Source organism: Heloderma suspectum, chromosome 5 (genome assembly GCF_057233095.1).
Source record: "Heloderma suspectum isolate Gila_16-S chromosome 5, 16-S_ref, whole genome shotgun sequence".
Classification (NCBI taxonomy): Eukaryota; Metazoa; Chordata; class Lepidosauria; order Squamata; family Helodermatidae; genus Heloderma; species Heloderma suspectum.
Window position 1 is genome coordinate 164,104,796 of NC_139462.1, and position 12,308 is coordinate 164,117,103.

Genomic DNA, 12,308 nt, shown 5'->3' on the forward strand with positions numbered 1-12,308 from the left:
TTTTCCTTATCTTTGTGAGGATCATCAGAGAACCATATTTGAAGCAAATGACAGGTGCAGTTCAACCTGCTGAAGACCAGTATTCTCCTGTGACCTGCAGGCAAAGGTGTCAAACATATATATTCTGACAACCAGGTGGCTTTTGATAAATCCGCCCATTCAGCTACCTTGGAGTTCCGCCATGATCTCTCACCCCAGAACTGCTGATATTTGAGGGTCCGTATACTAAACATCTCAGTTGCTTCTAATGTCTGTGTGTTCTGCTTGGTTGCAACTTGCTTGCATGGAAGCCAGCAGTCTTTATGATCTTTCTTGGTAGGGGATTTTTACAGCCATAAATAAGCAATAAACATGATTTATAATTGATGGCAGTTTCCGAAAGGTGACTAGTTAAGAGGCACATCTTAGCATGCATATTCAAAGGGCAGTTTAATGCCAGTAAAAATTGATTTCCTCTCTATTATACAAATGATGCCCTGCATTCTCTAATTATTAATTACTCTTGAAGGCAATTCTGAAGGCATTTAACTCCCAAATGGATCTATTTTACTCCCCATTTGTTTGACAGCTTTTGGCTGGCAGAACACAAAAGCAGTATTTCTGGATGAAAGGTGTTTGCTGTGGCAAAATTACATTAATCGCTGAGAGAGCTGTGCTAGAATCATCAAAATAATCCAGTCACTCTATTTAAGAAAATATAGCTGCTGCGTGAGTAGAGAGATCAATGTTCTAAGCTCAATTAGAAATCTTTTAGTGCTTTTTATTGGAAGGTTTTTAAGCAATCCCACATTGTGACTATTTTATTGTATTATTTATTACATTTGTATACCACCTCAAAGGAGTTCAGGATGGCTGACATATTCTCCACCAAATTTTATCTTTGCACCAGCCTTGTGAGGTAGGTTAGAAGGTCACAAAATGAGCTTCATGACTGAGTAGAGATTTGAAATCAGCAGTCTCCAGTGTAACACTCAGTGCCAACTCCAGATTTTTGAGGACCCTTGGGCAAGGGAAGGGCCCCTTAATGGCCCCCCTCCCTCAGTGAACCTAACTTCTCACCACCATTGTTGCCAGCTGCTATTGTTCCTCATCCTCTTTCTCATCATTGATACCACTTGCTTGCTTGACAGGCAGGGAGCCAGTGAATAAATAGGCAGGGGCATCTACTCCTCCTCCTCCTCGCCACCACTGTTGTCTGGGCCAGAGCGACAGGCAGGTGAACAAGCAATTTGCAAGGGTGAAGGGGAGCAGAAACTCCAGGGGTCTTTTGTCAGTGGACCTCTCCTGCAGTGTGGGCCCTTGGCATGCCTGCCCTTGACACTGTGCCTGGTAACACTATCTCTACTATGCCACAACAGCCCTCGATGTAAGGCATGAGGAAGTGTGGTGTAGTGAGCATTGTGCTGACCCCTTGGACCAGGGTTCACGATCCCAATCAGCCACAAGGATGAGCCAGCCAATATCTCTCAGCATAATGTCCTCACAAGGTTGTGTGAGGATAAAAATTGGGGGATGGAGAGAGAATCATATACATTGTCCTGATCTTCCTGGAAGAAAGGGAAGTACTTAGCCTCTAAGGGTGCAATCCTATGCATGTTTAGACAGAAAAAAAGTCCTAGAACTCCCAGCATTCTTCAGCCAGCCATGCTGGCTGGGGAATGCTGGGAGTTGGAGGACTTATGTGCCTTAAACCAGCCTTCCCCAGCCTGGCATCCTCCAGATGTGTTGAACTCTAACACCTACTATCTCCAGCCAGCACTAGGGATGATGAGAGTTGTAGTCCAACACATCTGGAGGACACCAGGTTGGGGAAGGCTACTATAAACTTTCCTTATGCCAACGTACACTGCAGGAAGGAGAAGTTACTGTCAAAATATGAAATAATGCATAAGATAATTCCTGAAAATGAGGAACACAGTTAATATGCAGGTGTAGAATCTACAGCTGATACAGATATACAAATTGAAGTTTTGCATTTTTGTAAGTGGATGCTCTGCTTTTTTAAGTAGTATATGCCCCCCCCCCCCAAATAGTAATAGTTTTCCTCCAAACTGATAGATTTGTCAGGTACACAACAGGTTGTAAAAAGAAACCCTGGGCCGTTTATTTTAAAGCAAGTGTGACCCTTTCATTTTTTTCCTTGCATTTGACATTTGCTTCTCTTGAACTAGATCATGAACCTTTGCTTTCCAAGCTTCCTTTTTCAGGGTTTTCTTTCTTCTGCTGTAGAGCTGTGGCACATTTTGATTTATTACACAGCTACCAGAGAAGAAAATAGGCGCCAGTCAAATTTTCTCCTAGCAAGTTAAGTGAGCATATGACAGATAAGTGCAACAGCTTGCAGAATGACAGGGTGCCAAGATCTTTCAGCCCTGTTGCAGACAGGCTTCAGATTCAGAGAGTAGCAGTACTCACTATGTGTTCGATTTGATGCCTGCGAGAGACAACAAGAGTAGCATAATTGAAATGTGTATAATTTCAGGGCCTTCTCTGTGGCCACTCCTAAATTGGGCAATTATTTGCCCTGAGAGGCTTAGTTGGCCCCCTTCCTTGCATTGTTTCACAGTATGGCAGAAACCTTTCTGTTCAGGTAGGCATTTGTTTTGCCAGAGAGATAAAGATGTGTGTTTGTTTTAATCAAATGTTTCCGTTTTATCTTCTGCACCTGTAGGGATGTACAGATTCTGCAAAATCCATTCCGTCTGTGTTTCATGGATTGTCAGGTGCCTTCTATTCTGTCGTCCACCCATTAACGGAATTGGATTTTTTTTTACCATTCCTGTGTATGTGTATGTGTATTTGCACAAATTCACACGTGCAAAAATACGCACATTCCCCCAAAATGCGTAAAGGTTGCGAAAATAAGGGCAACGCTATTTGCGTTGCCCTTATTTTCGCCGTAGTCTACGTAAATCTTTACATAGACTACAGCGACCAAATAAGGAACGCGAATGGTGGCTCCCTATGGGGGCCGCCATTTGCGTACGCGCTTTTTTTTTTTTTAAATTCACCCGTGATAGGCTACGTGACGATTTACGTAGCCTATCACGGCTGACTTTGCAGATCTAGCTGTGATAGGCTACGTTAATCGTCATGTAGCCTATCACGGGGGCGTTGGTTTTTTTTTTTTACTTTTTATTTCGCGGCTGGGCGAGGCGCCTCCTCCCCGGCCTGAATTTCGGCCAGGCGAGGCGGGAAGCCTCCCCCCCGGCCTGAACTTCGCGGGGAGAGCAGCAAAGCGCCTCCCCCCCACTGCGAAAAGCTGCGAGACCAGGTAAGTGACTTTCGTGCACCCCTATTATATTGTGAGGTTTGTGGGAACTTTATTGTGCTGTATGCGTTTTATGGTTTTTTAACTGTTAAATGTCCTGAGTGGTCCATAAACACCAGAAGAGCTGGATATACATTTTCCTGTATAAAAATAAACATAAATAAACAGCATACACATTATCTCTCACTGATTGATTTCCCACATGAGAGGGACTGGAAACCCTTCTCCTCAATCCCAGATGTATGTGCTTGTTGTGACTGCTCCATAAGGGGAAAGCATTCTGCCCGTTCTGCCTGTGCTTATTACATCCATCCCAGGGCTGAGCACCGTGGCTGGAAACCCATTCCAGGGCTAAGCCCTTGGCAGTGGTCTCTGGAATTAAACTCTGTCATTTCCTTTGCTCAAACTGTGTAGGAGGGACATAGTTACAGAGAGAAGCAGAACCTGTGGTAGATGTAGAGCAGCCTCCCCAACTATATGTTTTGGGTTTCAACTCCCATCACCTCCAGACAGCGTGGCCAATGGTCAGGAAAGCTGGGAGTTGTAGTCCATAACATATGGGGGCACTAGGTTGGGGAAGGGTGGTACAGAGTGTTGGACTTATATTAGGTTGACCTGTATTCAGATCCCCCTCAGTTATGAAGCTCGTTGGGTTACTTTCTACTCTCTCAATCCAGCCTACCTCACAGGATTGTTGTGAGGATAAAAGCGGGGGATTGATCATGCACACTGCTTTGAGCTCCTTGGGTGTGATATTTTAAAAGTAATAAATTAATTGGACACATTTATAGTAGGGCAACAGTGACAACTGCCCCATACAGTTTAGCTTCCAGGAAGGGAATCAATATTAGTCTGTTGCAGCAAAATGGATTTTAAAAACAAAGGTATGGGGTGGTCAGAGAAAATCAGCAATGGATTCAAATGACTTTAGATTTCTATGAATCCATATTGTGGATTCTGCAACCAACCAGCTTTTTTCCAGTTTGTGCAGATTCTGTGGACTTGCAGACTTAAAAAAAAAAAAAAATACTGGGCGGGGGCTGCGTGGAGGGTTGCACAAATGTTCAAGTGTGCATGTTCTAAAAGGTACAAAATTCTTGTACATCCCTAAAAAAGATCCGATTCCATCAATGAACAGATGATGGAACAAAAGACACCTGACAATCTGTAAAACACAGAAGAAATGGATTTAACAAAATCTGTACATCCCTACTTAAGGGCATGGTCCAGCCAGAATTTATCACTTCAAAGGCTCATTAATTTCAATGGTATATACTTACAGTTCTGAGCTGGAATCTAACCTCTCCCAACTTTCTCCACTATGTTCATAGGATGAGAATTTTAGAGGGTATTTCAGCAATTTGGGGGACAGGGGGCAAAATATGGGGCAAATTGATCAGCTGTGACAATTGCGTTCTTGATCACCGGTGATAGTTTGTTTGTCTTACAAGGCTCCAGAATGAGGGTAAGAAGCATTTCCCTTACTCTGAGTTGGCTTCATGATGATGCTACATGATGACAAATCTAAGTAAGGACAATGCTTCTTGTCCTCCCCCTGGAGCCCTATGAGGGGGTGGGGAAGGATGTCCTCTACCAGCAACCAGGACAGTGATCGTCACTGGTTTCCAGATCATGCAATATGTGAAGGTAGTGGCCAAAAAAGTGAGTAGGGGTCAGTTCCATGAAATCTTTTGCCCTGCCATCAGGAGCCCCCTCCCACCTTTTCAAACCAAAAGGTTCTGAGAAGAGTGTTCAGCTCTAAATAACAATTGCTCACCTTCTTTTAGAAATTACATCCATTTCACCTAGAAAGTTAAGCATGTGCTGCCAAGGAATTGGCTTGACAAAGTGCAGCACAATCCTATATGTATTTTTCCCCCCAGAAGCAAGCCCTATTGAATTGAATGGGGCTTCCTCCCTAGTAAGTGTGTTTAGAATTGCAACCCTCGTTACTTGGACTCTTCTAACTTTCACTGCAAGATCTATTTTGAGATCACTCAGTGATGCCTCATCTTTGAAACAGATTGTAATATCATCTGGCATGGAATGAGTTTATCTCGTTTTTTTTAGTTTTCTTAGATAAAAGGCATATCACAAACCTAGAAACAATGTCGTTTTCTAATGTTCCCTCTTACCATTTTATACAGATTGTTTCACAGAGAAAACTCTCAAAATCTTTGTTGAAACATGGCAACACGGCTGGAAAATCTTCCATAACGGTAGGTCTGTCTGAAATACTGTTCCTTCCCTTTTGCCTCAGGAAAAAGAAGTATTTAAATCTCAGCAACATTAATTTTGTCCATCCATGCCTAATTACAAGTGCTTCACATTTGCTGACACAGGCCCATTCTTTTCCCAAAACTGACAATACATAGGAGAAAACCATTCCATCTTTTTAAAAACAACACACAGTTTTTGTTAACATAAATATTAAGCAAGAACATTTTGTTTCTTTACCCTTTGAACTGTGTTTAAAAACCCTACTATAACTTCCATGAGAAACTAAGTATTGTGAACCTCTCTGCCATTCCTAACATAAAAGGGTATCTGTTACAATGTGAAGTCGCAAGGTCAGGCAGTAAAGGTGTCTGCCCTTACTTAGGTAGTCATTGGGTTAGATCCAGGCTTAATCACTGTGGGGCCATCTACATGAGCCTTTTACTCTGCGGTGGGTGTGAGCTGAAGTCCTTTCGATTAGACGATGCAGTCGCCACTTTGCAGCCATCCGTGGTTTTCTCCTGGATAATGCGGATTTCCAAGGAGGCATTTTGCTGTGATGTTTTTGGTTTGCTGAGGATTTCCCGCAGTTGCGAGCCACCTGTCCCTTCCCCAAACCGACTTCACGTTTTGTGGTGGGCATGTTGTAGGTGTGCATAGTGCTTGCATCGCTCTGTGACGCCCCTTCACTCCCCCTGTCCCTTCACAGTTGCGCAGTTACAGAGACACAGAGGAGCGTTTTCATCTATTTAATCACTCTTTTGCACATTTTTGCAGTTTCGTATCATGGCAATGGTTGCTTTTGGACTCAGTGCCCAAGGGCCGGCGGGGGGGAGGTCTTGGGGGAGGACGAACATCGATCCGGCCACCATTTTGGAGCAATGGCTGGGCATGTACCACTCACGCTTGTGAGTGCGAACAATCATGAGAGTCTCAGGCTGGGGAACTGACAAACAGATGGCGTGGAAATAAAGGAGCACAAAACACTCACTTTTTACCTAATGAGGGACAGAAAGACACTGCAGAGCCCCTAAAATACAAAGCAGCCACTGAAGTGTCACACCGCCACACTCACAGGGCTGCACAGCTGCTCATTGAAGTATAATGGCAGGAAAAGGGCAAGGCGGAGTCTGTTAGAGAAGCGTGCAGTAAACCACAAGTGTATACCACCAGAAGCTACTTCGAAGCTGAAAAGCTGCGCAGTTGCAACAGGGTGGGGTGGGGTGAAAGTGGTACCGTTTAGATGGGGCCTGGGTCTACTCTAAGCATTACTGTGTCTGGATCTAACCCAGTTGTCGTGATTCTCTAATGCTGGAGGCTCCAATGCCCTACCCATGGGCAGCAACATGCCCACAGTCATTTCTCTTGGTTCCCACCACACTCCCTACCCCTCCTGATTTTTATTTTATTACTTAAGAATTTTAATTTTTTTTTTTTTAACTGGGGCACTGGCATGCTGCAAAGTGCTGCCCTCCAGTGCCATCTTTACTTGGGTTCAAAAGAGTGGCTGTGTATTTTGGAAAATACAACTCTGTCTTGTACTTAGGTTCTTGGGCAAGTTCTCCTTTAGTCTCACAATTTTGCCTTCTTGGAAATGAGTGTTTTGTGACTGGCCATGCCCACCATGGCAGCCATTTTATGAATGGGCAACTCCCCTTTTGGTGACCATTTTGTGAAGGCGACCCTGAAACTCTCAAAGTTCCAAATGTGCCTATTGGCCCAAAGCAGTTGGGGACCCCTGCTCCAATGAGGCAGCCTGGTAGCAGGCAATCCATTGCAATTAGGTTGGATTCAAGCTCTCATGTTCTGGCCTGTGGCTAACCACTCCAGCAAGATGGCCTTTAGTCAAGACAAGCACCATTCGTCCATATAGAAACAATTTAATGAAACAATTGCTACAACCTTATCAAAGAAAATCAAAAGAGGAAACAACATTTTTGTTTTTAAAAATTCTGTCTTCTGTCTGGCCCTAAACACTTCTTAGTGAAATCTTCATTTATTAGTGTTAAGTTCACAGCTTTTGAAACCTGTAAACTACCACTGACTTGTGTGCCCCTGGGTCAAATTACTGGTAAAGTTTGCTTCCAAGAGAACTATGTTGTTTTCTTTAGTTTCCCATTACTTTGGTCTAATCTAATTATCTAATCAAGTATTATAATATTATCATATGGCCATTAAATGCAACATTAAAACTCCCAGGAAACTTTAATGGGATTTATCCCTGCTTTAAATTATATTGGTAATTTGCGCTTCATTCGTAGCGTTAGGGCTGCCACATTTCTGCAAACTGGCCAGACTTACAGTTCTTGCCTCTCCATGCATGCACATTATTAAGTGGCGCTGTTCCAGATTTCATTTTCCCCTCCATTTAAACATGAATGTGACTTTTCACCTAGGTGATCGCTGAAGAATTATCTGGCAATGACGACTACGTTGAACTTTCCTTCAGTGCCCGGAAATTAGATGACAAGGTAAGCCAGCAGCTTAATGTTCACCTTACCGAAAGACATAAGAATGCAGACCAATGTGATTTCATAAGACATCCCCTCCTGCAGCTATTTTTGGAGTGCTGATGTTATTAAACATATCAGAGAACTGAGATCAAGGCCCATAATGAGGCTTTCCTCAAGTTGCATAGTAATTAGAAAAAATCCCCATGGAACGTAATTAAGACCAAGACAATTTAATTATGCTGAGACCTCGTGTATTTAAAATGCCACCAATCACATCAGTCAGCTTTTTACAAGCTATCAAAGACATAACATTCAAGGTTGGCATCTTAAGATATACATTTGGGAGCACCTGGGAATAATTTTGAGCATGGGCTGATGTTGTTTTCTGGGAGTTTTCCTAACTAAACATATCAGACATCAATGAGGGAATTTGATGTTTTTTGTGTGCAGTTGGCAAAACTTCTTGCCCATTCAACTGAAAACTCTCTCACTGAGAAGAAGTTCTTCATTCTAGAGACATCTTTATTTGCCATTTCTGTGAATTTTAATGGCTGCACAGTACTAGCAAAATGTTCGTCATTAGGAGAGGTGAGAGTGTTGCAAGGATTCCTGGGTTGCACTGCACTTACGTGCTTCCCCTGCCCCTGGAATCTTTGCCGATGAGGGCTGAGCCACCAAGTGCCAGGGGGTGAAAGGTTAAAGTGTCTCCAGGTGCAGATAGGAATGAGTGGCAGCCATTTACTTATGTAGAAGAAAGAGGAGGAGTACGCTTGGGAACACCCCCAGTGATGTGGGGTGGAAATTTTTCCAACACGAAAAATTGTTTGGTAAACTTTCTAGTGCTTTATTTTTCTGCAGAAATTTTCCATTTCTGAAGATCATTAGTAAAATGAATAGCTGCACATTTCAAATACGATATTGGGCAAGCTTGGCAGTTTTGAAATTGTAATCAGTACATTTCAGGTGGTTTTCCCTAGCAAGTATATGAGAGAATACATATGTGTCATTGAAATACATCTATGTGAAATGGAACTAATAGGTCAGTCTTTCCCAGCCTGGTGCCCTCCAGATGAGTTGGACTACAACTCCCAGCAAGTCCCAGCCAGCATGGATGCTGGGAGTTGTAGCCGAACACATCTGGAGGGCACCAGGTTGGGGAAGGCTGTAATAAGTAGTGACAATGAAACTGAAGGTGCCCCAACAACCTCAGCGGAAAAAAGTTAAACTGTGTTGAAACAGACAAATAATTATGGGCATATCATGCATGGTTCTTTGGCTTACTAAAATGTATTAGCATGCCAACCGTTTTCACTACTTTAGGGTTTTTTCCTTAAATTTAAACAATGTAAGGGCAGTGGATGCTATTTCCAGGAGGAAATCTGGAAAAATTTCCAGTTCAAAATTTTCTAGAAAACCCATGTCTCTAAGCACCACTGGTTTGAGAGCTGAACGCTCTCCATGCCTGGAGTGATTCCAGTGACCCCAGTAGGTGTCTTTGAAAAGACACCTGATTCTGTCACCACAGCCCTGCCTCTTTATCTGTTTTCTGGTCATACTGGTGATGGGCTAAGAGTGTGACACAATGTTGGAAACTGTATTTGATATACACTGATCAGGTCCTCCAGTGCCCTTTTCAATCCAGTTATTCTAATAGATCATATAAGCACAATAACCAAGAAATACTTATTTAATTTAATGTAGAGTATTCCCTCTGTAATGATAAGATCTTGTAGATCTGCCTTTAGCTTTTCAAGTAGATGAAAGTTTGGCCTGCAGTACTCAAGCCCTTCATGGGCTTGCGTAACTCAGTGAAGCCATAAGCTATGCCATGCTGGGCCACCCAAGACGGACAGGTCATGGCAGAGAGTCCTGACAAAATGTGGTCCACTGGAGAAGGAAATGGCAACCCACTCCAGTATTCTTGCCAAGAAAACCCCATGGAACGTATCACAAGGCTAAAAGATATGACGCCGGAAGATGAGCCTCTCAGGTCGGAAGGTGTCCAATATACTACTGGGGAAGAGCAGAGGGAATTTCCAAGTAGCGCCAGAAAGAGTGAAGCGGCTGGGCCAAAGCCGAAAGGACACTCAGCTGTGGATGTGTCTGGTGGTGAAAAGAAAATCCGATGCTGTAAAGAACAATATTGTTTAGGAACCTGGAATGTCAGATCAATGAATCAAGGTAAGCTGGAGGTGGTCAAACATGAGATGGCAAGATTGAACATCGACATCTTGGGAATTAGTGAACTAAAATGGACAAGCATGGGCGAATTTCATTCAGGTGACCATTATATCTACTGCTGTGGGCAAGAATCCCTTAGAAGAAATGGAGTAGCACACATAGTCAACAAAAGGGTGGGAAAAGCAGTACTGGGGTACGATCTCAAAAATGACAGAATGATCTCAGTACGAATCCAAGGCAAACCATTCAACATCACAGTAATTCAAGTATGTGCCCTAACCACTGATGCCGAAGAAGCTGAGGTTGATCAGTTCTGTGAAGACCTACAACACCTTCTAGAACTAACACCAAAAAAATATGTCCTTTTCATCATAGGGGATTGGAATGCTAAAGCAGGAAGTCAAGAAAACACCAGGATTACAGGCAAGCATGGCCTTGGTGTACAAAATGAAGCAGGACAAAAGCTAATAGAGTTTTGCCAAGAGGACACACTGATCATAGCAAACACTCTTTTCCAACAGCACAAGAGGCGACTCTACACATGGACATCACCAGATGGTCAATATTGAAATCAGATTGATCATGTCGTTTGCAGCCAAAGATGGAGAAGCTCTATACAGTCAGTCAAAACAAGACCTGGAGCTGACTGTGGCTCAGATCATGAGCTTCTTGTTGCAGAATTTCAGCTCAAATTGAAGAACGTAGGGAAAACCACTAATCCATTCAGGTATGACGTAAATCATATCCCTTATGAATATACAGTGGAGGTAAGGAATAGATTTAAGGGATTAGACCTGATAGACAGAGTGCCTGAGGAACTATGGACGGAGGTCCATAACATTGTTCAGGAGGCAGCAGCTCAATCCATCCCAAAGAAAAAGAAATGCAAGAAAGCCAAGTGGCTGTCTGATGAGGCTTTACAAGTAGCTGAAGAAAGAAGGGAAGCGAAAAGCAAGGGAGAGAAGGAGGAAGATACATCCAACTGAATGCAGAGTTCCAGAGAATAGCAAGGAGAGACAAGAAGGCCTTCTTAAATGAACAATGCAAAGAAATCGAGGAAAACAATAGAATGGGAAAGACTAGAGATCTCTTCAAGAAAATCAGAGATCTCAAGGGAACGTTTTGTGCAAAGACGGGCATGATAAAGGACAAAGAAGGCAGGGACCTAACAGAAGCAGATGAGATTAAGAAGAGGTGGAAAGAATACACAGAAGAACTATGCAGGAAAGATCTGAATGTCCCTGATAGCCATGATAGTGCGGTCACTGAACTTGAGCCGGACATCCTCGAGAGTGAAGTCAAGTGGGCCTTAGGAAGCATTACTAACAACAAAGCTAGCGGAAATGACAGTATTCCAGCTGAGCTATTTAAAATCCTAAAAGATGATGCTGTTAAAGTGCTGCACTCTATATGCCAACAAATTTGGAACACTCAACAATGGCCACAAGACTGGAAAAGGTCAGTTTACATTCCAATTCCAAAGGAGGGCAATGCCAAAGAGTGTTCAGACTGCTGTACAGTTGCACTCATTTCACATGCCAGCAAGGTTATGCTCAAAATCCTACAAGCTAGGCTTCAGCAGTATGTGAACCGAGAACTACTGGAAGTACAAGCTGGGTTTCGAAGAGGCAGAGGAACTAGAGATCAAATCGCCAACATTCACTGGATCATGGAGAAAGCAAGAGAATTCCAGAAAAGCATCTATTTCTGCTTCATGGACTACGCTAAAGCCTTTGATTGTGTGGATCACAACAAACTCTGGCAAATTCTTAAAGTGATGGGAGTACCAGACCACCTTACCTGTCTCCTGAGAAACCTGTACGAGGGCCAAGAAGCAACAGTAAGAACCGGACATGGAACAACCGATTGGTTCAAAATTGGGAAAGGAGTACAACAAGGCTGCATATTGTCACCCTGCTTATTTAACTTATATGCAGAGTACATAATGAGAAACGCTAGGTTGGATGAATCACAGGTCGGAATTAAGATTGCTGGGAGAATTATCAACAACCTCAGATACGCAGACGATACCACCCTAATGGCAGAAAGCGAAGAGGATCTAAAGAGCCTCTTGTGGAGGGTGAAAGTGGAGAGTGCAAAAGCTGGTTTGAAACTCAACATAAAAAAAACGAAGATCATGGCATCTGGCCCCATCACTTCCTGGCATATAGAAGGGAAAGAAATGG

At 43.2% G+C, this 12,308-nt stretch overlaps 1 protein-coding gene across 12 annotated transcripts in view; it reads left to right on the top strand.

Annotated features, from left to right (window-relative positions):
• CPNE4 (copine 4) overlaps window positions 1-12,308 on the top strand; it is a 272,750-nt gene that overhangs the window by 158,605 nt on the left and 101,837 nt on the right. For all 12 annotated transcript variants that reach the window (XM_084858175.1, XM_084858176.1, XM_084858171.1 and 9 more), the window contains 2 exons: window positions 5,419-5,490; window positions 7,885-7,959. In XM_084858175.1, the coding sequence (XP_084714301.1) occupies window positions 5,419-5,490; window positions 7,885-7,959 (147 nt within the window). The remainder of the gene's footprint in view (window positions 1-5,418; window positions 5,491-7,884; window positions 7,960-12,308) is intronic.